The 27252-nt window shown below is 30.2% G+C and overlaps 1 protein-coding gene across 1 annotated transcript; it reads left to right on the top strand.

Moving 5' to 3' along the window:
- Nucleotides 1-16954: 16954 nt before the first annotated feature.
- Nucleotides 16955-25908, top strand: LOC114412761. Its single transcript, XM_028376790.1, has 4 exons — nt 16955-17128; nt 20196-20289; nt 24733-24793; nt 25610-25908. Exons 2-4 carry the CDS (start codon nt 20205-20207, stop codon nt 25620-25622), a joined length of 159 nt encoding a protein of 52 aa, XP_028232591.1. The 5' UTR covers nt 16955-17128; nt 20196-20204; the 3' UTR covers nt 25623-25908.
- The last annotated feature ends 1344 nt before the right edge of the window (nt 25909-27252 follow it).

Here is a 27252-nt window from a genome sequence, read left to right as displayed (position 1 = left end):
CAAAATCAATGAGCACAATGGCTGTCAGGAAAGAATTACACGGAATGGTTTGCGATAAATGGTTTTTCTTTTGGACCAAAATCACATCCAAATTTAGCAGTGCGCCAAATGACGCCTTAATTGTCATGGTGCACTCCTGCACAACCCATCCAAACATGTCCTTCTGATAGGACTGTAATAACTAATAACTATGCCCCATTTACAGGGATGTTCAATTTTAAAAAATCCGAACTAAAAATAAAAAAATCATAAAAAATAAAAAATCGAATCAAATTGATTTTTTTTATAATTTTCGGATGCTTTTTTTTTCACACTAATCGGTTTGATTTAGTTTGTAATTTATATTTTTTAAATCAAATCAGATCACTTATATTATCATTTATGTTACTTTAGTATTATGCACTTTATGTGTATATTATTTGGGTTTCACAGCCTTTTATAATATTATATTATAATATTATTAAAATAGATGAAAATTTAATGAATTTTTATTGTAAAAGATTTAACATATTAATAAGTTTTTTGGATTGGTATTAGCATTTTTTAAAGTAATTTAATTTAAAAGATGAAAATAAAGTATATAAATTTTAATGAAATAATATTTTAGTAAAAATCGTAAAATATTAATTTGTTTAATTCGAATTTTATTTTAAATAAAATTCAAATCAAACTGAACCAGATATATTTTTTAAGTTTGGTTTGAATGATTCTTTTAATGAAAAATTGAACCAAATCAAGTCGTAAACATCTTATTCACTCCCATTATTCCTCACTTAATTTTCTAAAATGTAAATAATGTTAATAAATATTTTTATAAAAGATTAATTAAATTATAATTTTTCCCTTACTCTATTGTTTTAGCTTATCCTGCCAGAACTTTTATCCTCTATTTGATAGAAGTGGAAGAATGTTGAAAATAAGAGCAATGATCCGGAAAAAGAGGTTAAACTATGAGAATAATAAATGGTTTAAATATTTTTTTTATATCTATAATATATTTCTTTTTTCAATTTACTGTATTTTTTATTTTACTACCTTACATTTTTAAATTTTTACATTTAGTATTTATCATTAATTTAAATTTGTTAAATAATAACCTAACACTTAATTAGTTTGTCACATCATCATTTAATTAATATTGTGACATTTTGTTAAAAATTTCACGTCATCACTTAATGAACAAAAACTAATGACATGTATTAAAAATAATTTAAAAATATCAGGTAAATAAAAAAATAGATATTAAACTAAAAACAAAATATATTATCGGTATGAAAAAACATATTTAAACTTGTGGCCCTATTTGAAACACAGATACTAAATGCAGATCAAAATTTCAGTAGTCCAATAATATCTACTCATTTGACGGTTAGTAATTTTAATTTGATAATTTTATCATATGTTTATCTTCAAAACTAAAATAAAGAAAACAACGATAGACGGCAGGTATCTTGATTTTAATAGAATATATATATATATATATATATATATATATATATTAGTGTTGCTTGCATTATTTTTTTCTTCTATAAATGCAGGACTGATTAATCGTTCATTATAAATATCATGCAACTTACTGTCGAACTTTATAAAATATTTAAATAAACCAGTAAATTGCACAACATGATCTATAGTTAAATGAATTTATTAAATTTTTTGTTTTATTATTAATACAAAGTATTCATCATCTTTATTGATAATTAAATGTTTATCAAAGAATGACTTGCAACCTTTTTTGGATTTTGTTCAATCCCAAACAAATTGATTTTGTTCAATCCCAAACAAATTGAGTTCAAATCATTTGAATAGAGTAAATTGAGAAAAAAAAAATGATCATTTTTATCTTCAAAAGTATAAGGTGGTGTTAGTTTAGTCTTGAAACTACTAAAATGACCAAAAAGTTCTTAAGTTGTGACTTTAGTTTTTAAACTTAATTAATTATTATTATTTTAGTCTTTAAAAATATATTAATATTATTGCTTTAATTATGCAATTTTTTTAAGTTTTAGAATAAAATGGGTGTCAAATTATACTTGTAGAGACATTTTTTTCATTTTATTACTTTCAAGGACTAATTTGATAGTGTCTCATATTTTAAAAAACAAAATTTTTCATTTACCCTAAAATTAATTATATATTGAATGAAGATATCAACCTTTTAACATATAAAGTTTTTAATCTAATAGAGTCGACCTACTGGTAGAGGGATTGGAATACAAACACAAGGACTTAAGTTCAATACTGTGAAGGCCATCATCGTAAAAAAAAATGACATGTAATGCATTAAAGACATGTTAATTAAAAGTAAACTAACACAAATTATTCTTTTTGGACAAGGTTTAAAAATATTTTCATTCTCAATAAAGTGGCTGATTTTTTTTATCCCTATAAAAAAATATTTTTCATCTTCTAAAATTTGAAATCTTTGTTTTTAATTCCTATTAAATGAACAAATATTTTGATCTATGTAAAATAATCTTCTTTGACTTTTATCTCTTCAAAATCTCATATCACTATTTTTGTCCCCAACTCTCATTCTAAAGTAGATAGATGACATTTATTTTAGGAATCTAAATTTTTCTAAAAGTATCAAATACTGACAAATTAACACATACATTAGTAGGTGCCTCCTAGAATGGTCACCCAACTTTTGTTAAACACAAACATTTTACAAGTGTTACATAATAGTAAAAACTAAAAATAATTATTTTAACTTTTTGAAGGTCTAAAATAAAAGAATATATAAAAACAAAAACTAAAATTCACTTATTTAAGAAAAACTGAAAGCATATTTAAATGTTTGAATAATAACATATATAACCCCTTGTCTTTAGACGTAGGGTTCTCTCGAGTCCTGAGTAATATGAACTCTTCTTTTTTAGGGTGACCAATATGAATTTAAGTGAGGTATGTTTTAACAACTTTTCAAAATAATTTTAACTTTTCTTTATAAATTATGGTTCATTATTTTTTCATTCCTAAACTTTTTTTTTATTTCTAGTTTTAATCCATAATAATCTAAACTTTAACTAGTAGTCTTTAATTTTTTTTTCCATTATTGTTGTTATCAAGTAACAAAATTAAGTGAAAAAGTAACAACAAAAATATCGGTATTATAATAACTTGTTACGCAATTAATAAGTCAGAATATGTATAATTTTTTTAATAAATTATATTTTTAATTTTTCATGTTTTTAAAAATGTAGCTTGAAAAATATATAATTATTTCGTGAGATTTTTTTATGGCATGATAAGTGACTACCAATGGTATTCCTTAAATGTAATTAAAGACCAAAAGTGGTGAAAAATGAAATGTTTAGGGATTTTAATTAATCAAAATTTAAATTGAGGACTGTAAATATACATTGAAAAAGTTTAGAGAGGAAAATAATAAACCCTTTAAATTAACATTTTAAAGTTCTCAATTCAGGCGCATCTTGTGCTTTAATTTTATTTATTTATAATAAAATCATCGTGGTCTATAAGAAAATTAACATTTTAAATTTAATCACGAAGTTGTTTTAATGATGTCTACATCAATCAATATCTCTGACAAACCACACCACTTAATCATATTTAAAAATAAAATAAAAAAAACTAACATGACTTTTAATCTGCTGTTGGAGGTGGAATATACTACTTTGTATATATGATGGCTGAACTACTGCTATATTTGATTTGTGAAGGAAAAGTAATTAATTAATCTATTGATGGTGTTTGACGTTGATGCCAGCCTTAAACATTTTAGTCGATTGAAAACTGCCGTCCGTGCAACCTTTATAGTTAGTTATTTAATGTTATTATAAACAGAAAGAAGATCATGCTCATCCATCTACAAATATAATTGAGCCAGATATAATAATTACTCAACTCAACAGTGGTAATGATTCTTAATTTCAAAATCAAATCCTGGTTATGATCGTTAAAGTGAACTAAAGAGTTACTTAAAAACTAAAAAGTTAATTAATATTTAAAAATTGATAGTTGAAAATTAAAAAATTAATTTACTAAATTATAAATGTTTAATAAAAATAACTAAAAAATTATAAAATGATAAACAAATAAAAAAAATAATGATTTATTTTAAAAAATTAATAAAAAAATACATGAATGTATTAAGAATAAAAATAAAGAAAAATGTACAAAATTAGAAATTATAATTATCATTTTAAAAATTATTAGTTGAAGTAACATTTAAAACACTTAAAATTACTTTAAATGAGTTTATTTTATTTGTTGATTTAGTAGGCCTAAGCCAAACATTTAAATTTGTCAATTCTAATTAAAGAATTATGCAAAGCAAGCATTATGTGAATCACTAACAAAATCAATGTGCATGTTACTTCGGCCGTTCCATAATATATGATATTTAAGATTTTTCACAACTATTAAAGAATGTAATTAATTTTTTAATTTTTAAATAAAATATTAGACAATTTTTAATATATCGTTTATCTCTCTAATTAATGATTCATTTATTCATCCTATGCACTACTCCATTAACTATTTATTAAAGGTATTCTTGGAAAAAATATCTAATATATATCATTAGTTTTGTAAAATGACATATTTTGAAATATTTTTTTTAAACGTCGTATATTCTGAAATAGAGGGAGTATTAAAATATTTTTTTTGTTTTTAAATTATATGATGTTTAAGGTTATTCCTACTAAGTATTGATTAAGAATAATTTTGAAAAAAAATATTTAATGCGGCCTTGATTTTGTAAAACTACATGTATTTTGAAATATATTTTTCTCTAAAATGTTATAGAATTTGAAACAAAAGAAGTATTTTCAATTCAATTTTTATTGATTTAGGTGATGCAAATAACCTCTTTGTGATAATTTGGTTGGACAGTTTTTTTGGATAACTATAGTTTGATTCTTTGATTTTTTTAGTGACACTTCTAAGTATTTCCAAAGTTTTGATCCTTTAAGTCAAGTATAAAATTAACCATCAGTATGAATTTAATTATACTCAAAGTTGATCGTTTCTCTTTAAGGATGTATTACTTGAAAATTAAATCTAATTTTTTTTCTTATTAACTCAAAGTGTGTTATCAATGAAATTACACCACCATATGTTGGACATAAAGAAGTTGAAAGAAAATGAAAAAAAAAGAGTTAAATTAAGCTACTTCTCTTGTTTGAATAATAATAATAATAATAAAAAGTGGCCCAACATTTTCTAAATATCTCCATTTTGGAAAGAAAGATGGAAGAAAGTTGGTCAAAGATGATAAAAATATTAAATTAACCTTTTGCTTACATATCTTTTTTTTTTATTAAGGATATTTACGTGATTTTATATACATATTTTTATTTATTTATACTTTCTACACAACAAATAAAGAGATATAAAAATTTAACCTTTATTTATTTTCATTCTGACTTCTACCAACCAACCTAAAAATCATCTCAGTATTTACTATTTTTCTTTTCTTTCACCTTTTTTTTTTCTTTCATTATTTTATACCAGACAAAGCATACAAGTGGGTGTTAATTATAGCTAGGCATATAAAAAGGAGAAGGGTGCCCTAGATCATAGATGGGTCATGGGTGATTCATCGTTCTCAGCACGAGCGAACTAGCAAAGCATGCATCACTATCAATCCTCATTTATAGGAGGAAAATGAGGAGTATAGTTAAGGCTCTAATATACTGAACGTCACTTGCAGAGTTAAAAACAAATTTCCGTACTCGGGGAGCACATCAAAGTAAACATTTGGAATAAATAATTTTTTAGAATACCATGTAATTAATAACCAATGTTATGCTAGTTGAATTAATTCGACAACAATATTTGTATAATTTCACGGTCAAATAGAAAAAATAACATTATATTTTTGGCAATTCCAATTTGGTTAGTATACGAGGTATATACATCATTCATATGATATGGATGTTCGCGTATTAATATCTAGTAATGCCATTTTCTGAGGAAAAAAAAATTAATAAGTTTCATCATTATTTGTATAGGACTTATTAAGTTCAATTTTTTTAATTTTTCTCTCACAATATGGCATTATCATGTTAGACATTTACACGAGGATCTTGATCTTAATACATAAGGGTCACACAAGTATATGCTATATTACTGTAAAAAAAAACTCACAAAAAAATACTGTAAAAAAACACATAAATAAGAATTTGTCCAGCCCACTCAAGAGTATTTGAGGTTTTAGCTAAATAAAATGATATTAACATTTTTTTATTCTTGATTAAAAATTATTTTCATTTGGATATTATTCAAATAATTTAACTTTAACTTGAAAATATTAATTATTTGTATCTAATCACTTGATTTTAATATTAATATTTTTTTATTTATAAATACTTCTAACATCATATAACTGATTTTCAGGAGAGAAAGAAAATCATATTTTTGCTTTGATGATGTATAGACTGCATTTATTTTCACGAAACATTTCATGGTACCCTCTTCCCTCTATATACTAGTAATGGATGGGTTCAAATACAGATTTTAATTAATTATGCAAAATTTCCTCCACCTCAATTTCTTACTAATGTTTTCATATCATCCAATCAATTGAGCACTTCATTGAATATATTTAATAGTTCTTGTCTGCGGGTGACAATGTGCAATCGTCCTGATAGGAGAAAGAAGACCAATCCCAAAGATGGACTATACTGTACTTCTTTTCTTTGATTTTCTTAGAAGAGAAAATGAAGAGTTCGATCCTATTCAAGACCTAATTAGTAGTACATATTGAAGAATATTTAATATTTAAAGTTGATGTCAACATATTACATAGCATTTAATAAATATAAAATAATATAGTTAAATTAAAATATTCTTATTTAATTTTAGCATTTTATTTGTAATTAAATATTATTGTAGTAGTTATTAAATAGAGCTACAGATAAAAAGTAATTAATGTAAAACATCAACAATAATTTTGAATTTTTTTTTTTGAAAAACAATTAATATGAAATGAAGGTAGTATATATGAAATTTTTTAAAGAGATCTAATTCCATTGATTCAACGGTGCGTAAGATTTATTGTAAATCCTGACATATATGCAAATGAAAGCAAATTAAAACTAAATTATACATTCAAATGGATCAATTTTGTTAGTTTTATAATTTTTCAACTCAAAACATATTCGATTAATGCTGCAACCTGCAAGCTAGGTTGATGTTTTAAGTTAGCTGTTACGAAACTCAGCCAGGTTAAGAGAGGAAAAGAAATGAAATGTCACATATGCAACCAGTGAAGTTTTGGGTTTGCTGTTATCGTAAAATCTATCGAATAGCATTTGGAGTATTTCTTTGTACTTCTTTTCTGGTTTGAGACACTCCTTATGTTAAAAACCAGTTTTTTTTTTTTATAGCAATATTCAGTTTTGTCTTTAAAAAAAAGCTCAAAACTCGCCAGACATAAATTGGGTTTGTCTTTCTGGAAAGCAAAAACTTGAATTAAAAATTGATCAAAACTATTTTTTTTTTTAATTTCCGAGTCAAATTAATTCAGATCGGCTTAACTATTTTTCAATCACTGCATCAACGGCGTCAGAGCTTAACGTTGTAATATCTCGATGTTTAATTCAATGGCCCCCACATATCATACTAGTATCTTGCAATTGGAAGTAGAATTGTTTCGATGTTACTAGTGCTAGCTAATAAGGAGCAGAAGAGTTTCACTTTCCAAAAGGAAAGTGAAAAATATTTATGTACCTAATAAAGCAACTTGGCATTGAAATTCAATAATTTTCTTATGAAAGTTACTTAGGCTTTCCAAGAAAGTCGAAAAGTTTATGCACTTATAATAACCCTTGACGTTATCAACATTCATTATTTACTAGGTTTTTTCTTCAATTCTCTGGATAAAACCAAACTGTAGTTAATAATAGTTAATGAGCCAATCTACAGAGTAACAATTAATGAACAATTTGGTTGAAACAATTGTATCCAGTTAAGAAAATAAAGAGTCCCATGAAATTAAGATTTCTGTCCAATATTTCATAATTAGTAAAAGAACCCTGGATTAGAAATCACTAGGTTTTGTTTAATTATGAACGTCGGACAAGAGAGTAATATGACTCTTTCCGGTTAGTCAATTATTTAGCTATATATGTTAATAACAAGAGGTACCTAATGCAAATGTACTGTTTGATCATTCTTATTTTCTAGTACGATTTTTTTATTTATTTTTTATATCATGCTCTAGCTGAATATATTTGAAACAGAATGGAGAAATCCACCTTTGTTTCAACCATCATATCAAAGTTTTTCCCAATTGATAGAGTATCGACTAATCCAATCCACATATCATACATATCATAATCTCGTACTTACTTTATTCTCTATCCCAAAAATTTAAATGATATGCTCTAATCATATTTTATGTTAAGAGATATCACAAAAGATAAAATATGATTAAATTAGTTTGGGTAAACAACCTCAAACTCCATAAGAAGCCCTATATCAAACACATAAATATTTCCTATCTTTTCAAACTACTTATGACTAAATTAAAAGGTAAACACCTATTAAGTATTTTCCAATTACAACAATATTTTGTGTGTCTGACTAAAATATTTTAGGTAAATAATCACTTTTATCTTTGAGTATATAATTTGTTGATAAATGCATCTCTAAAAGATGAAAATATAATATTTAGTTCTTAAAAGTGTAAAAAGTGCGACAAATATATCTGACTGTTAACTTCCGTTCGTTATCGTTAATAAAATAGCCTATATGACACAAATGAATGAATTTGTCACTGAAATGATTGTTAACATGGTCATATATAATTGTCAGCATAAGGACATATTTGTCATATAATATATTTTGACTTTCGCCTTTCCACCCCGCTTACAAATGTGTTCCTGAAAGATGAAAATGCAAAATTTAGTTTTTGAAAGTATAAAAAACGCGACAAATATATCTAGACGTTAATAATAGATTGTGACTAATTATTATAATTTTGAAAAATTTATAATTATTGAGACAAAATTTTGGAAGAGCTATACCATACAGGTAATTATCTATTTCTATTTCCGTTATATAATTTTTAAGCTTTATTAACGGTTGAGACATGCATAAAATATTATCAATGGAAGTGAATTGTTATTGATTTGGCGAATTCTTCTTACTTTTTTTTTACTACAAAAAAAAAATCAATCATTTGATTGTTAACTCTTGAATAAATGTTATCAACACAGGAAAAAAAAGAAATTTTACTGTAAAATGATAAGAAAATCATTGTTTCTGTTTAATCAAACACTATTTATTTAATTATTATTTTTTATAAATTTTCATAATAAAATATGAATGTCTATTAGTATATGCAATGATATCAAATTACAAATTATAATAAAAGTTTGTTGATTTTTTATTTTTTTTAAAATCATACACAATTATTTTTTATTGACTGATCATTTAAAAAATCCTAACCTTAAAAAATATCATTCCAAAGGAGGTGAGTGTTTTTTACAAATTAAAAGGGTCATTGCAATTACAATTTTTCCTAAAAATTATTCATGGATCTAATTTAACTATAATGTTTTACAATAAGAATTTTTTTACTTGAACCTTTCATTAAGCATTAGAGTATAAAAAAATTATTTATAGTTTATAAAACAAGTATTCTTTTTTCTTTTAAACTCAATTTAATTTAGGAGTTTGTTAAAAAAAATTGTTGCAATCATTATACATTTTTTCAAATTATAATAATTAGTTACAATATATTATTAACGTTTTGATATATTTTTCGTGTTTTTTACACTTTTGGAAACTAAATTTTGTATTTTCATCTTCCATGGATGCATTTGTGTGGGAAGGCAAAAAGTCAAAAAAATATTATATGACAAATATGTCCCTATGGTGACAATTAAAGATGATCATGTTATAATCATTTCACTGACAAATTTGTTCTTCTGTGTCACGTAGACTATTTTATTAACGGTGATGGACGGAAGTTAACGACCGGATATATTTATCACACTTTTTACACTTTTGAGGACTAAATTTTGTATTTTCATCCTTTAAAGATGCATTTGTCAGTAAATTACACATTTAAGGACAAAAATAATTATTTATCCAATATTTTAATTTTAATACCATCCAAATATAATGAACATTTGTGAACAGTTATTTTTTTACCACTCTACTTAAAAAAATAACTATCTTATATAGAGAATCTTATTGTTTAAAGTTAGAGTATCTCGAACCTAATCATCGAATTCTAGGCATATGTGCAAGCAAAACTTTGTAAAAGTTACTTAAAATACATATGGAAATGAAAATATCAAGAAAAATCAGTAAGACAACATAACATGTTGGACCATTTCATGTTCAGAGGCATATATGATTGAACCTTTCAAAGATTCTTCCCATATTAATTTCGTTTTGGGTCCAAGTGTTGGTTGGGTTCATGCATTTGCACTGAGAGAGGGGGGAGAGAACCATACATTGGTATCTAATTGGGGCCACAAGATAGCGAGATTTAACCCCCTGCCATGTGCATCAAGGTCCATCCTAGTAATCTAGCTTGGTTCCTGCACCTTAGTGTGTAGCTTCCCACCAATCCCATCTCAGAGGCTCAGAAAGTGAAAACTCGTTTGCACCTTAGGGGAGTGTTTGCTGTGTATTGCTTTTGGGGTCCCGGGTTTCAATTTAGATGCACATGAAATGAAATCATAAAATAAAAAAATGAATGCCTTTAAGAGGGCATGCCATGTTTTACTTTCACCCTTGGCCTAAACCAAAGTGGGATCAACTGCTACTTTGCTTCACCAATCCCAACCCTGCTCATATGATCATGTGCATGTGATGTTTGGTTTTCCACAATCCGTGGCCCGTCCTAGACTGCTAATGAAAGTGAATTTTTCACTTCTCCTTCTGGTGCTGATGTGTGCCTTTTAGTTTTAATCACGCAGCCTCATCAACTCATGTCTTTGTTGATGGAGGGGAAATTCTTGAATAAGCAACGGTTATAGCTAGGATCAGTTGATATGTGTAGGGACTTTTTAGTATAATATGAGACCAACACAAGATTGCCAATGTCTAGTGTGTGACTATGGCAGGTGGCTACTGTTTACTTGAAATTTTCTCTAGATTAAGGGCTAAAATTCGAGAATAGATCCATTTCTCTCTCTCTCTCTATATATATAAAAGCACCAAGAGAATGTATGTTTCTTTGCTTATGACTATTTTTTTTGAAAAATATGTTAGATCATTTTTAGTAGGTTTTTATTCTCAATTATATTTTTTAATTTATAAGATTTGAGCTGAAACTTTATTTAAGAGATTTAAATTCAATTCTACTCAAATCAATAACATATTGGTAGGAAAAATATGTGCATGTTAACTTGCACTGCAACAAAATTTATTTTGAAACAATTATATTGTGATATAAACTAATGGTTGGTACTTAGAAAAAAACTAATGGCTAGTAAAATACTCTTTTAGATTATAATTTGTGGTAAATAAGCATTAGTATGTAAAAGTTTAATTTATAGCATGAATAGGCAAAAGTTAATAAAATGGTTTTCTTTTTTTTACAATAAAATGATTATTTACGTGCACTCACTAAAATTGTCAGTAATACTTTTATCATCCTGAATACACTAACCATAATCTAATTGTTAGCGAATGTTTTAGCAGTTATTTAAATTGTCACTAAAAGGCACAATAATTACCACAAAAAGTAACGTTTGTTATAGTTGTCTTGCACTATAGAATTTTATAAAAGCAAGTAGCCATAATCTAGCATAAGTAACAAAAGAGATTTTTTAAATAATCTAGCATAAGTAACAAAAGAGATCGTGAATCATTGATTATTGTATTGCATATTTTTTGTAACAGGCGTTCGATTTATTTTTTCTTGTCAACGTAGTTGCGGAATTTGGAGCATTGCATCAATGTATTATTGTCTGTAAGAAATATGAAGGAAAGAAAGTAAATTTAAAATTATATTACAAAAATATTATATTTTGTTGATAATAAAATATAAAATTAATTTCATAATCTAATTTCCACTACAATTAAAATGAGCTTCAATTTAGTCACCGTATAATGAAATTTAGACGAATTTTAATAGGTTAAAATACATATAAATTGCACAAACAGACACCTAAGAGACTAAATTATAAATAAACATATTAGTGACTCAAAAAATATATTCCTCTCCGACGATTTATTTTATATTTAAAGATAAGCATCACTCAAACTCTAGATTATTTAGTCAAGGAACACAATTTTTGTCTATTATTGGTAAAAGTCTATCTAAATGTCATAATAGTGCTTACTTGTTTTGTGAAGAACGTTTTGATTTGCATTTTCAAAGTCACAAATTGGATGGTGGGGAATCTCACGCCTAGTAGCAAGTAGTACTGAATTAGCTCCATTGTGTATGGATAGGTTTGAAGACTGTCCCCACATCTGCATTCGACGCGTACGAAACTACGAATTTGAGGCTGATCCCTTTTCTGCTTCAGCTTCCACTTAACTCTTATAGAAATAATATTGTTTATTATTGTTACTAATAAAATTATGAGCTTAAAATCTATGCACAGGTGTAAAGCAATTTCCAGTAAAAAAAAAAAGGAAGTGTAAAGCAGTTTTGAACATTCAACCGATCATAAATGATGTTAGAAACAAGTTAATTTTATAAGAGTTTAATATATACACACACCTATTATATATAAAAAATTATATTATCAATCAACTAAAACCATTTCAAAAAAATCCAATTTTTTTTGGCACATATGATTGCAAATGAATGAATATCTCTATTAATCATCAAACTTTTTAAATTCCTTCACAGAATTTGCTGCCGCACATGGGTAGATTATCTCCTCTTAACATTGATTTTTCATACATATAAGTTAAAATTCGAATCGCTGACCAAATACTTAATGAGTTGAATCCTTAACCACTTGGAGCAACCGCGCGCTCTTAATATAAAAATCATAAATTTATCATATATATTAATTTATTTATTATTAAATAATAATATAAAATTATTTTATACGATGAATAATATATTTTCTTTTATTTTAAAAGTTAACTAGATAATCATAAATAATAATTTTTTATTAGTTAATAGTATAAAAAGTTTTTACATAGTATATATATTATTTTCTCTAAAGTTAGAATTTAAAATTTATTCACCCACCATGTAGAAAAAACCTTGCGTACTCAATCAATCATAATTTCATAAATGATGTTAGGCATTTAAGTTAATTATGGTAAACATCAATAATTTAGTTATTTAATTATCTTTCCCTGTTTAATGTTTGTTTTGAAATTCTTTAAATTTATGAGATTGGTTAGTTAATCTTAATAAAGCAAACTAATTGTATACATTTATTTTAAAATATTCATAAGTATTTTAAGATAAGCCAGAACAAATGCGATTTTTTGTAGAAAAAAAATTCTGAGAAAAATGCTAGTTTTGGTTCCTGACATTCTTTCCCAAACCTTGATGTAATTATCACTAATCACTATCTATCAGTTGAGAATGATTCCTCGTTGGTCATTAATCAAGTTTCAAGTGTCTTTCACTCTTTCTTGATATAAATTTAGTTGCTTTGCTTGGATTTTTTAGGTTTGGACATTTTTTATGATTAAAACATATCTGTCGACTTCTTATTGTTAATTGCGCGCGTAATTGTAGGCTTTGATTATGGCTGTATTTTTCTATTTGGATGGTACGGTTAGTTTTGATATACTTATATGAGCTCAGTATATACTTATTGCGTTTATAGGTTTATAAGACTATAACTTTATTTATGTTCTGTGAACTATTTTTTAAAATGTAAATATTGTTGAACTCACAAATTAAATAAAATTTAGATCTCCGTAGCTACTCCTCGTCTGCATTTTAGTCTTCCAGCCTGTACCAAAAAAAAACGGCTACTGTACCCAAAAAAATAAAATAATCATCCAGCATTTTTGGTAGCCATAAGATATAAGATAGAGCATCTAAAAAGAAAGAGAAATCTTCTTCCTGCACCACAAGTCATTTTTCTTTTATATCGATCAAATTTTTTATAATTTTAACATTACCCTTTTTAACTTCTTATTCTCCTTCCTTCCTTCCAATTTTATTTTCTTCTTACGCCATTTACTTTATTGTTTGTTGAGCTCCTCCTTCGATTGGGTCGTGGTGATTGGTTTCGCCGGGTATTATTGCGATGGTTGGTTATTGTTGCATTGAGTTCATCGTTGTTGTCATAGTGGATGTTGTGATGACAATGACAAAGATTAGTTTTTAACATGTGTAAACTATCTATCCGTATAGGCGACTATACGAATTGGACAATCCGTATAAGTTGTAAGGATTTACAATATGTATGGACTTTACGGATTGTCCATCCATATAACTTGTAAAAAATTATAAAATTTTATAATGTATTTTTTTAAAAAAAATTAGTTAAATAACAAAAATGAATAAGAAAATGTTAATAGTACATATCGAGTTAAAAAAAATAACAATGATAAAAATCAATATAATTACCTCCAAGAGAGTGATATATCTTGCAAGATTTTTAGCCTTATGCTTAGATGCATAATTCAATTTCTCATACATATTGACTAGTGCAGTCGCTCCGTATGAAAATCCTCCAGACTGATTAATGTCATGAAATACATTCAAAAATACCACAATGACATGTGGGACACTCTTGTTAACAAATAGTGTGCAACCTACAAGATATAACAAATATGTTATTTATAAAATAATTAAATACCAAAATTAATTTATACACTGATTTTTAAATCTATAAAAGTATTAAAATGATTATTTATAAAATAATTAAAATATATAAAAGTATAACTTATACGGATTGACAATCCGTATGAATGATACAGATTGATAATCTATATGGATGATACGAATTGTCAATCTGTATGGGTCATACGGATTGACAATTCATACGGATCATACAGATTAATAATCTGTATCATCCATACAAATTAGCAATTCGTATCATCCTACGGATGAATCATATGAATTGACAATTCGTATCATCCATATAGATTGTCAATCTGTATGATCCATCTGTATGAGTCATACAGATTGACAATTTGTACAGGTTATATGAATTGGCATTCCATATGGATGATACCGATTGACCATAAATCCATATGGTCGTACAAATTATCATTTTGCATGTTCCATACGAATTGTCAATTTGTATGGTCATACAGATTGTCATTCTGCATATTCCATATGGATTGTCAATTCGTACATATTAAACAGAGGAAAAAAAAGTAGATTCATCATCGATGACACAACATTACGCAGAACGGCGGAGAAGAAGACACTTGCGGAAAAAGCACAAATTGAATACAACACGAGAAGGAGGAGAGACTCACGAAGAAGAAAAGGCGTGCAAATAAACATGAGTGCACAATAGCGGAGAGATGGTGTATTTTAGCTTTTAAGTGAAGGATAAATTTGATATTTCACATTATTTGTTGGACGTGGAAGAAAAATATTTGGTATAGAAAGAATATCCCAAAGAAATATACGAGATAGAGAGCACCTTGGGCTTGGACAAAGGCTTTTGAAAAACATGGAGAAGCCCATGTTGTCGGCTGATCCATAATCTTGACCCAAGAGTGGAACCACTTGGAATAACAATTGACTATAAACCGGCTTGTATTTGAGAAAAAATAATTAAAATAAGTCTCTTAAAAAGGAAATAAAATATATCAAATTTCTCACTTGAGTTAAAATGATAATATACAAAAGTGCATTTCTTCAAAAAGATCCTTTCGAAATTGACATTAGACATTTTTTTTTGTGTGTAAAAAATTATAAAATATCATATTTTTTAAATTTTATTCCCCAAAGTAATGACGCAAGCGAAATTTTAGTCTGATGATAAAATAAAAGCTGAAAGAAAGATCATTAACGAGTTAAACGTATAACATCTAGCTGACCATTTTCAACAGTTCAATATATTATGAACTAGTTCTCTAAGTGATTTAAAAAAAACAAGGAGTTAAACAAGCAGTGTGTATATATATATATATATATATATATATATATATATATATATATATATATATATATATATATTAAATTTATTGACTTTTGCAAATATATTATAATAATAAAATATTTTTTTGACTATTAACTTAGTAATATATTTTATAATACGTTACATCAAACATGTTTTTTTTATTATATCATGAAAATATATTTTCAAAAACTATTTTGATACTGATTTTATTTTTAATATTATATTAATATAACATTTTTATAATAATTAGATTATACTCATAGTACATTGACTTGATTTAGAAAAAAAATATTATTATTTTGTTTGATGATTTAGTTTACATAAAAAAATGTATTCGTTAATTTAATGTGATCTTTGTCTCTAATTATAAAATATAATGGACTAATTTATAGTAATTAAGAAAGTTAGTTAATTTAGTTATTAATATTGAATTTATAATATTTTTCTAATTTTATTCTTAATTTTATTGAAAGTCTATTGACCTTCTCCAATTTTTATGGGAGAAAGAAAGAGATAATTTAAAATATTTTAGTAAAAAAAATTAAAGTATTAGAAAAATGAAATAAAGTCTTTTTTGACAAAAATATTTATCAATTATCTCTTGTAAACGGGGATGCAGGGAGTACATTTAATATCAATTGAGTTCTAATGAAAAAAAAATTATTTGAGAGAATGTTATATTTATTTTTGTAATATAAAAAAAATATTTGTTTTAAAAAAATTATGTAATAGATGATAAAATTGAGAAATAATTTACTGTTTTAGTATTTAACTATAAGAAAAAATAATTAAAAAGTACTGTAAAAGAGAAAAAGGTGCAGTTATACAAGTGTAAATGGGAAATGTTTGCATGCTACTTTTAAAAACCAGCGAGAGATTTGTAAAAGGAAAAACAAAAAAAAAAAAAAAAGAAAGCGAGAAATACAAATTAGAAAAAGCGAATACGTTGTAAAAAAACAAAAAAACATAGAAATTGTTACCATTTGTGATTTGTGAGTTTCCTACGTAGTGTTCTCATTCGTTGTTGGTCGTGCTCGTCCTCTTTCTGTCGCCATTCTCGGCGATCCGAAGCGCAAAACAACCGCAATCCCTTCGAATTTCGTGTCTCGATCCCTAACCTCAAGGTAACAATCACCGATTCCAAAATCTATTGTTCTGTTCGATTTGCATGTTAATCTTCGTAATGATTTTGATGCTTAGATTCTTAGATTCTCTTCGTGGAAGCCTATGGCTTTTTCTTTTGTTTTGGTTGTTGCACTTGCACGCTCATAGGGATATATTCTGGTTGTAAAGTCTTCTTCTTTATTCAGGTACTTTTGTGGGGTTGGTCTAATTACGGCTTGTAATTAGTCAATTCTCATTCCTATATATTAATATTTGGCTTTTCTAAAAAAAATTGAAATTGCATGCTTTCTGGGTTGAAATAAGTGCGTTTGGTTTAGAACACTCTGCTGCAAATGATCCACCGCTGGACGCCCAGTTATGATCTCCAAAAGTAGGACCCCAAATGAAAAAACATCAGTTTTCTCATCTACAATTCCATGCATGAAATGAAATATTCAGGAGCACAATAGCTGCCAATCAAGTAATTAGGTGAATATATTCAATCACGAGAACCTACTAAACTTTAGCATTAGTAATTTTTTTATTTGCGTAAAAAATGTGCCTTCAAATTTTGATACATTATGGTGAGGCTATTGTTCTGGTAACCACTTTGCAAGCCCAAAATCACATATCTGGAAAAAATCTCAATCAATTAATAAGGGAGTGATATATCAGAAAGATTGCGTCAAACAAACAGGGAGTACAACAGAGCCTTAAGAGACATGGCCTGCTACTAATCTAATTTACAAGCAGAACATGAATTAGCAACGTTTAGCCATTAGCACAAAACATGACATGAAAGCTCAGTTCATGTATTATCTCTTGGCAAAAGTTGAATTTTTTTCAGAGGATAAGAATAATATTAGAAAATAGTATTCTATTGCTTAATTAATGATGATATGGCAGAGATATTTATACATGAGGAGCTCATTACAACAATAGAGGTTAAGTTTAGCTTATCTTAGAATATTGGAACATATCAGTTGATAACAGCATAATAATATAAAATCGTTACACCTGAAACTAATGACGAAGTTAATGCTCCTACACAACCACAAAAATTCAGAATACATTCATGGAGCCTAAGTTTCATGTATCAAAGTAATAAATTCAAAATTCTCCATGACCTGAATATTCTCTGCCGTAGTATCTCTATGAATGATTCGCCTGTGACCACTCATGCAGATAGAGGAGACCATCAGCTATTCCCAGCGCAATTTTATACCTTTTACTCCATTCTAATTTGTTTTTATCTGAACCTGGAATACACACCATGAAAGAATAAACAATAAATACTAAATACATTAACGTCAAGTTTTCTCATATGAGGAATCTGCACTGCAGACTAAAGTACAAACCATGAAGAAGAGATCCTAAACTTCCGAGTGTAGATAGTTCAAAGACAAGTTGCATTTCTCCTTCTGGCTTCTACACGACATCCAACTAGCTTGGCAGTATTAGGATGGTCAACATGAGCAATTACACCTAGCTCACGTAGAAAGCCTGCGGTTTTTTCATCTGTGGTCCCTTTAGTCAATATTTTCACAGTTATTAATTGCCCATCTTGGAGACACCCCTTGTAAACCTCAGCCAAACCACCTCTTCCAATTATATTTTCTACATTTAAAAGGAACGATGAAAATCAACCTAGTCAAACTGATCCCCTCTAAGGGTAAAAAAGAGCATTAGAATCAAAATGTGGCATAGTTAGGGTGAGATTTCAGACCATTGCTAAAATTGTTGGTTGCATTTCTGAGTTCAGAGAGGCTGAAAGTGACCCAAGAAGACCTGAAATTGTATAGCTTACTTAGAACTTGGTTTCTCTGCTGCTTTTGCTTTTCCACTTTGGTATCTTGGGGATACTAAGAGGAGGGAGGGACCCTAAGTGCATCGAAGATTTTTTCCTCCAAAGTTCGAAGAATTTGGACCAGTGAGAGTGTGCCCGCATGCTTGTACAAGTGGTTTCCGAATATGCATTTTCAGCAGTTTCAGGGGCGTAAAGGGAGGACTGGTATAAAAGTGGAGGAATGGAATGTTATTTGGTTTGCAAGTGTTAAGGGAAATTTGGATCAATAGAAACCATACGTTGTTCAGGCAGAAATTGATTAATATACAAGTTATAGTTGAGGATGTTAAAATTCATTCTTGGAGATGGTTGAGGGCAAGGAGGAAAGGTTTTACTTATTCTTTGACATCATGGATATCAAATCCCAGACAGTGTCTTGGAGAAAGTTCAATAATTTTTTAATAATGATGCAGAATGTTGGAGATTGAAAATCAGTTGTATAAGGTTGGCTGGTGGATGTTGGAATTGGCAGTTGCTGAATAAAGAATTTTCATGTGAGATGTGGCGCAACGGCATGGGATAGTTAAGGTGAAGGACCAAACTGGGCGAATGAGTCGGTGGATATTATTATGTTCAAGTTTGGAGACTTATGGAAGTGGTCAAAGTTATGAAATAATTCTCAGGTATCAGTTGGGGATATGGATCGAATGCATGGTGGGCACGTGGTTCTGGATCTGCTACGTACATAATTTAGATGTAGATGGTCCAATTTTAAACAGATACAGGCAGTTAAAACAATAAAAGGGAAGCTTTCAGATGTGTTGCAGGAAATTAATAAAGATTGATCCTGTTATGATCAGAATCGGTGATGCGCTTTTGGTCCTTTGGTCGCTTCAAATTATGCAGGTTTACAGATTGGTAATATGCTGCAGCATGAAGTGGGCCGAGAAATATAGTTGGTATTTAAAGTTTTTTTCTATTCATCTATGTTGGATTTATACTCTGGGTGTTAGCTAGAGGTATTTTGAACTATGATGTATAGTGTTTCTGTCTTTGTTTTGGGCACTACTTGTGCTAAAACTGAGTGTTTTTTAATATTATATTCATTAATGTGGAATCAAACATGTGAAAATTTACCTAAAATTGCATTAAGTGATATTTCAACGTAATTCTAGAGAATATAATGTGAAACCAAAAATGCACTAAGTCTGATGAAAACACTTTCAAAGATTTTATATGAAAAAATGTTAGTTATTTGACTTGATCCTGGCTGACCCAAAAATGGAAATTTGTTTTTGCAGCTGGAAGAGATGAATTGGATACAGCGCAAGATCTACCTTTACAATGTGACTTTTGGGCTGTATATGTTGGACTGGTGGGAGCGTTGTACCTTCAGTATCCTTTATTCCACTCTATAGTCTATTTTAACTCATTTATGTGTTTTTCCTTTGTAATTCTCTTGGAATGCAAAATTTTGATCATTTCTAGATATTTATGTGGGGGGTTTCTGATAGAACAGGCTCAATCTCTCGTTTTATTACTCTTGTGATACAAATGTACATCTAGGGATTAAAGCCTAGCCTCCCAAACCAACCACTGTGATTACTCCCCAATCCATAATTCAGGCAGTCGGTCTCTATTTATAGCTAACACCTAACTAACTAACTGCCATTAACTGACCTAAACAGTTACAAGGCTAACTACTAAACTGTAACTGATCTTAGTCAGCTACCTAACCTTGGTTATGGCTGCTTTGGCTGTTGCTCTGGCTTCCTCTTATACTTGCCATGGGTCATTCCTTCATATACTTGCTTAATAGGTAGCCTAACAATACTCCCCCCGCCCAAGAGAGCCACCTTGTCCTAAAGGTGAAATGCAAGAAATTGTTGCTTCAAAGTCAGGTAAATCTTTCCATTGGATAAGCACTTCAGTTGTGCCTACAGAGTGGTTTCTGATAGCCTCTACAGCTAAAGGCTCTACCCTTAGTTCCAGCTCATCAATCAGCATAGGAGGCAAGGGTTGGGGTTTCACCGCAGGAGCAATGACTTTCTTTAATAGAGACACATGAAAGACTGGATGAACTTTACTCTTGGGTGGCAAGTTGAGCTGGTTAGCTACTTTACCAATGGCCTTAGAAATCTGATATGGTTCATAAAATCGAGGGCTTAATTTCTCATTCAACTTTTTAGCCAAAGATTTCAACAGATATGGTTGTAATTTCAGGTAAACCCAATCATCCACAGCCAAGTTAACATCCCTACGGTGCTTATTGGCATAGGCTTGCAACTGATCTTGAGCCCTAAGCAAATTAGTTCTGAGTTGGTCCAACAAAGAGTCCCTATCTTGGGTCAGCCTGTTGCCTCCTCCATTGCTGAAGGAATAGTGGTTGCCTTTAAGCAATTGAGGTGGATCTCTGCCACAGAGAGCCCTGAAAGGAGTGAACTTAGACCAAAATTCTGCCCAACTCAAGCACGAAGGCCAGCGCTTTTGTTATTCAAGTAATCTCTGATCAGTTAAAAACTTCAGACTTTTCTGATTTGTTAATATAGTGAATTTGCGGCCCATTAAGCAGTGTCTCCATTTTTGTACTACCAACACAATAGCCATGAGTTCTCTCTCATAAACTGACTTTTTCTGAGCCTTTTCGGTGAGAGTTTGGCTTAGAAAAGCCAATGGTCTCCCCTGCCCCTAATCCTTTATTAGACGCGTTAGTCTTCACCGTGAAGGGTTGAGTAAAATCAGGTACGGTGAGAACAGGAATTTCTGCCATTGCATTCTTCAATTTTCTGGTAGCTTCCTCATTCCATTTAAAACCATCCTTCTTCACCAAGTTATACAAAGGCCTTGTAATCCTACCATAATTCTAAACAAAACGTCTGTAATACCTCGTGAGACCCAGAAATCCCCTTAAGGTTTTCACATCACTAGGAGTAGGCCAGCTTCTCATGACCTCTGGTTTTTGAGGATCTGCAGCTACACCTTCCCCAGAAACTATGTGCCCCAAATACTCCAATTGACTCTGCCCGAAACTGCACTTTTTCTTGTTGACCAACAATTTATTCTCAACCAATTGGGATAGGACAACTCTCAGTGAGTCCTATGATCCTCTTTACTTTTGCTATAGATGCGGATATCGTCAAAAAATACCAAGGCAAACTTCCTTAAGTAGGGCCGCAAGACTTCATTCATTAATGCTTGGAATGTGGAAGGGGCATTCGTAAGACCAAAAGGCATTACTACAAACTCATAATGGCCCTCATGGGTTCTAAATGCAGTTTTTGGGATATCTTCTACCTTCATAAGCTATTTGATGATAACCGGATTTAAGATCCAATTTAGTAAAGATTATTGCACCCCCTAATTCATCTAGGAGTTCATCTATAATATGTATCGAAAATTTATTGGAGACTGTTATTTTATTGAGAGCCCTACAATCCACACAAAATCTCCATCCTCCATCTTACTTTTTCACTAGGATAATAGGGCTTGCATAAGGGATGATATTGGGTCTAATAATCCCTAACTTCAGCATGTCATCAACTAGCTTCTCAATTTCATTTTTCTGGTAATGAGGGTACCTGTAGGGCCTTATGCTGGGAATTTCAGCTCCATTTTTTAACTCAATGCTATGGTCCTGTCTCCTTGAAGGAGGGAGACCACTAGGGTCCTGAAAGACCTCATTATATTCCTCAAGAATACCTTCCTTCCATGTAGGTATCAGGTTTGCTTCCTGTACAGCTTGTAGATCCTGACAGCACAACAGGAATTCCTCTCCTTCATTCCCCAGGACCTTGACAAAGGATCTCAGCGAAGCAGCAGATCTGGCCATTGCAGGTTCTCCCTTTAATGTGAATGACCCTTCATTGTAGGTATCTTCAGAGTTAACTCTGAAATTTGCCCTTATCTCACCCAGAGATGCCAACCATTCCATCCCTAATACCACTTCCACTCCTGCCATTTCAAAGACAAATAAGTCTTGCTGGATTTTCATTCCTTGTATCTGCAATTTGATATTCTTGCAGACTCCTTCACACCTGAGTTTTCTTCCATCCCCTACTTCCACAATATATGGTTTAGTAGGTGTGATTGGTATTTGTTGTTGTTCCACTACAGCAATAGAAATGAAATTATGAGAGGCACCACAATCCACCAAAACAATGACTCTGTTTTCAGCAATATTGTCCCACAGTCTGATGGATTTTTTTGAAGTCAATCCTGACATGATGTACAGGGACAGCTGAATACTCTGCAGTTGTTTCTCATGTCTTGCCTCCTCTTCTTTTTCGTCTTCTTCCTCTTGTCCTTTTCCCATAATAAGGACTCGGAATTGTTTATTGGGACATGTATGACTAGGGCCAAATTTCCCATCACCAGGATAACAAAGTCCTTTTTCTGCCCTCTCCTGGAATTCAGCATCTGAAATCCTCCTAAAAGGCCTACCTCTGTATGCTCTGGTGGACTTCACACTATTTGGTTCCAAGCTCAAACTCGTCTCTCTTGTTTTTGTCGTGGTGCCTTTGTTTCTTGGCTCCCATGTTACAGTTCTTGAGGAACTGTAACTTCTAGTTGGACCGCCTCTGTTTCCTCCAACATTATCTTTTTCTATTAGTGAGTTTTTCTCATCTATCCATTGCACATAGTCCATCAGTTCCGGGAGAGAGTTTATTGGATGCAACTTCAGCTCTGCCCTCGCCACCTCTTTCAGCCCATTCTGAAATATCCCTTTCAAATACTCAGGTTCTGTTCCTCTTAGCGGACCTGCATACAATTCGAACTTCTCACGATATTCTGCTACTGTTCCTTCATGTTTCAGACTGAGTAGTAACTCGTAAGGGCTTTGGTTCATCGAAGGCTGAAATTGCTGAATCACAGCTTGCTTGAAATCGGTCCAATTAGGGCTTTTTGCACAAAATTCCCACCACTGGTACCAGGTTAGTGCCTTCCCTTCCATTGCGACCATGGCTGCCTGGATTCGATCTTCTTCCTCTACCCCTTTAATCTCGAAATAACGTTCCACCTTATTCGTCCAGCCAAACGCATCATCTCCGTCAAAAATTGGAATCTCAAGTTTCTGCCACTTTACCTCTCAATCGCGATTCTGGTGTTCTGCATGGTCACGATTGCCGCTTCCATGATCGGTGCTCGACAAGTTCCGAACTGCCACCATTAGCTCTGCCATTTGTGCCTTCAGCTCCGCTCGCTCGATGCGTTCATCTTCAGACTTGCAACGTCCTCACACGTGTTGATCTTGCCTTCAAAACCTCGTTCTAGAAATGCCATACACGCATCCATGTTTCCTCACATTGAAACCATGAATAGCTTCACATCACAGGATCAAAATTTTTCTCTGATAGCAGTGATAGAACATCTAGGGACTAGAGCCTAGCCTCCCTAACCAACCACCGTAATTACTCCCCCTCCATAATTCCAGGCAGTCAGTCTCTATTTGTTGCTAACGCCTAACTAACTAATTGCCTTTAACTGACCTAAACAGTTACAAGACTTACTACTAAATTGTAACTGATCTTAGTCAGCTACCTAACCTTGGTTCTGGCTGCTGCTCTGGCTTCCTCTTATACTTGCCATGGGTCCTTCCTTCATATACTTGCTTAATAGGTAGCCTAACAGTTTCTTTAAAAAGATTCATCAATTGATGGAAATTTGTTTGTCACATACTTATAAGTTAGTCTGTCCAATAGTGGTTTTGGTGTCCTTTGGTTAGAAAGACAACTTAAACTATGTTAGAGAATTATGACAAAGAAGTTAAGGAATTTCTTAAATTCATATGCTGTCTTGTCTATTGTGGTTCTGCTTGTTGGAGTTCCTAAACTTTTGCAGATATTGTGGTGATTGTATTAATGTGTTTCGTTCTACGATATGTTACTCAGTTCTTCAAGAGGTAGTGCATCTCCTCCATCTTTTTAATTAGTGACATAAATTGAATTCGTCCAATTCTTAACATGCAGGTAGTTTACTGGATTATAATGATATATAATTATATATGGTTATTAAGTCTGCTAGTTTTTACTGCACTTATTCTTGTTAATTAGGAATGCATATCACTGCAGTCTGCAAAGAATATTTAACATGCATGTAGTAAACAGCACACTCTGACATTTCTCCAATCTTCACCTATTCTCCACCTATGCAAACTCTTAACAAAATACTTTTTTACGTCACTAATCTCCTACATTTGTCTCTATAGACCATACTATAGGCTATTAGACTATATGCAAATTTTAGAAAACTCAGATCTATATGTAACATCTTTACGGACTTCTACAATGATCTGATGATAACCATTGGTCAAAACTCAAAGTTGAGACTTTTTCTTTCACTGCAGACATTGTAAATTAGAGATCGAAGCCAAAATAAGGATTATATATTTAATTCTTGGCATCCAATTGATGTAAAAATCCTTTGTAGTGCAGCAATATGCCATTCTGAGAGCCCTTTATATCTTAGCATCCGATTTAGTTCCCATTCCCAATTCTGAATATGCAAGTAAATGTAGAATTGTAGATTCTTTGTACACAATACTTCCACAGCCTTTGAATAAAAAATAATAGTGTTCAAAATCTTCAATTAATCTATTGCTGAAGCCACTTATATTGCAATTTTTGCACTAGATCTGCTTGGAAATTCGACCTAATTTCTTCCTGCAATTGCAAGAGAATATCTGTGCATGAACTTTTTATATTTTTTTTAATTTCAGGTATGTTTGGTAAGAAGCAAAACCATTGTCACGGGAAGAAGCAAATGTAGATTGTTACTTGGGGGTTAATATTACTTGCAGCCGGTGTATTTGGTATAGATGACTAGGGAATATCTTGATATAGCCTGACTTGGAATTTCTTTAAGCTACCCAGAAATTGCCCTTTTGATGCCAAATATACACCGTCATGAATCTTATTTAAACATCTTATAAGCTTGTATAGGATGCCAATTAGCATTCTTTACATTGTAATAATTGTTGGGAATGTTCAATACTAAGCGTTTTTTGACATTTGAATAGTGGTAAGTGTGAACTCCTCCGAATGCCATCAAAGGTTTCTTGAGTTTCTTCATAAAAAAGGGGAAGTGTAATTAAAAAAAAAAATCACATTTCGAGATAATGACTAAAGCTAGTTACTACCTCCGTCCCAAAATGATTGTAGTCTTAGGTTATTTTATACAAACTAAGAAAAAATAATAAATAAATAAAAGAAAGTAGTAATTTTTTAAAATTAATTTTATATCATTATTATTTTATTTATAAATTTTGTTGTTCACTATTAATATTATTAAGAATATAAGTGGAAACAAATAATTAATGTTCCAATAAAAATCGAAATGACAATTATTTTGAGAATTGTTTTTTACAATTATAATGAGATGAAGGGAGTGAAATTATCGTCCTTTTTTTCTAAATTGAAGAGCATAGTAAGAAAAATTTAGATGGGAATTGAATAAATTTTTGTATTCAATTTTTAAATATCATCTAAATAGTCATGGATGGATGAATGTACAATATAAATTCGTTCTTGCGGACATGGTATTTCGAGCATATTGTCTAAATGTGGGTACGTAGGAAGAGATGAGTGTAATCGTTTACCAGGTTCTCCAAATAGAGAGTGCATGCTCTCTTATCATGCTTGATTTGGGTTTCTATGTTTAATAGACTAGCTTCAATGTCGACCCCCCTTTGATTTTATCCCTTATGTCATTTTAGTGTGCTTGTACTCTCCACGATCACTATTTATCTTTACCTTTTTTCTCAATGAAAAAAATTGACCCTTCATGGTTCACATGCATACAACTTGGTTTTAGACTATTAAGTAGTTGTAACAAATTGTAGATGTGTGAGTTGTTTAAATTCTCTTATACTTGTCTTCAATTCCTAGGAATCAAGAAATTGGTTTGATGTTGTTTTGATGCTTGGCATTAAACTGGAGTTCGCTGTTGTCATACTTGTCCTATCTTCATTTTTAATCATATATCATATTTTATTTAGAGAAATACTGATAAAAAATAATAGAGAAATTTCCTCAGAATTTTTAACTTCTATCTTTCAAGGATGACCAAATTGTACCTAAAATTTTAACTCAAACAGTTGACGATTATTAAGTGATTGTCTCGGTGGTTACTCGTGTATATATTCAAATGATGCTTCTAAGTTCCTAACCAAGATGCTTGTTTATCCTTTAAACTTGATTGCTTTTTTGTGTGTCTTTTTTTCTGTAAATAAAAAAGACAAAACAAGCAATTAAAGGATAAACAAAATGCTTGTTTCTGTTTTGCTAAACACCAACTTCGTCAATTAAAACTCACCACCAACGGACTAGGCACTCAAAATTAAGAAGAGTAATGCTATTTACA

This window comes from Glycine soja, chromosome 5 (genome assembly GCF_004193775.1).
Source record: "Glycine soja cultivar W05 chromosome 5, ASM419377v2, whole genome shotgun sequence".
NCBI classification, from domain to species: Eukaryota; Viridiplantae; Streptophyta; class Magnoliopsida; order Fabales; family Fabaceae; genus Glycine; species Glycine soja.
Note: the sequence above shows the minus strand (reverse complement) of the source record. Positions and strands in the feature narration are given on the sequence as shown.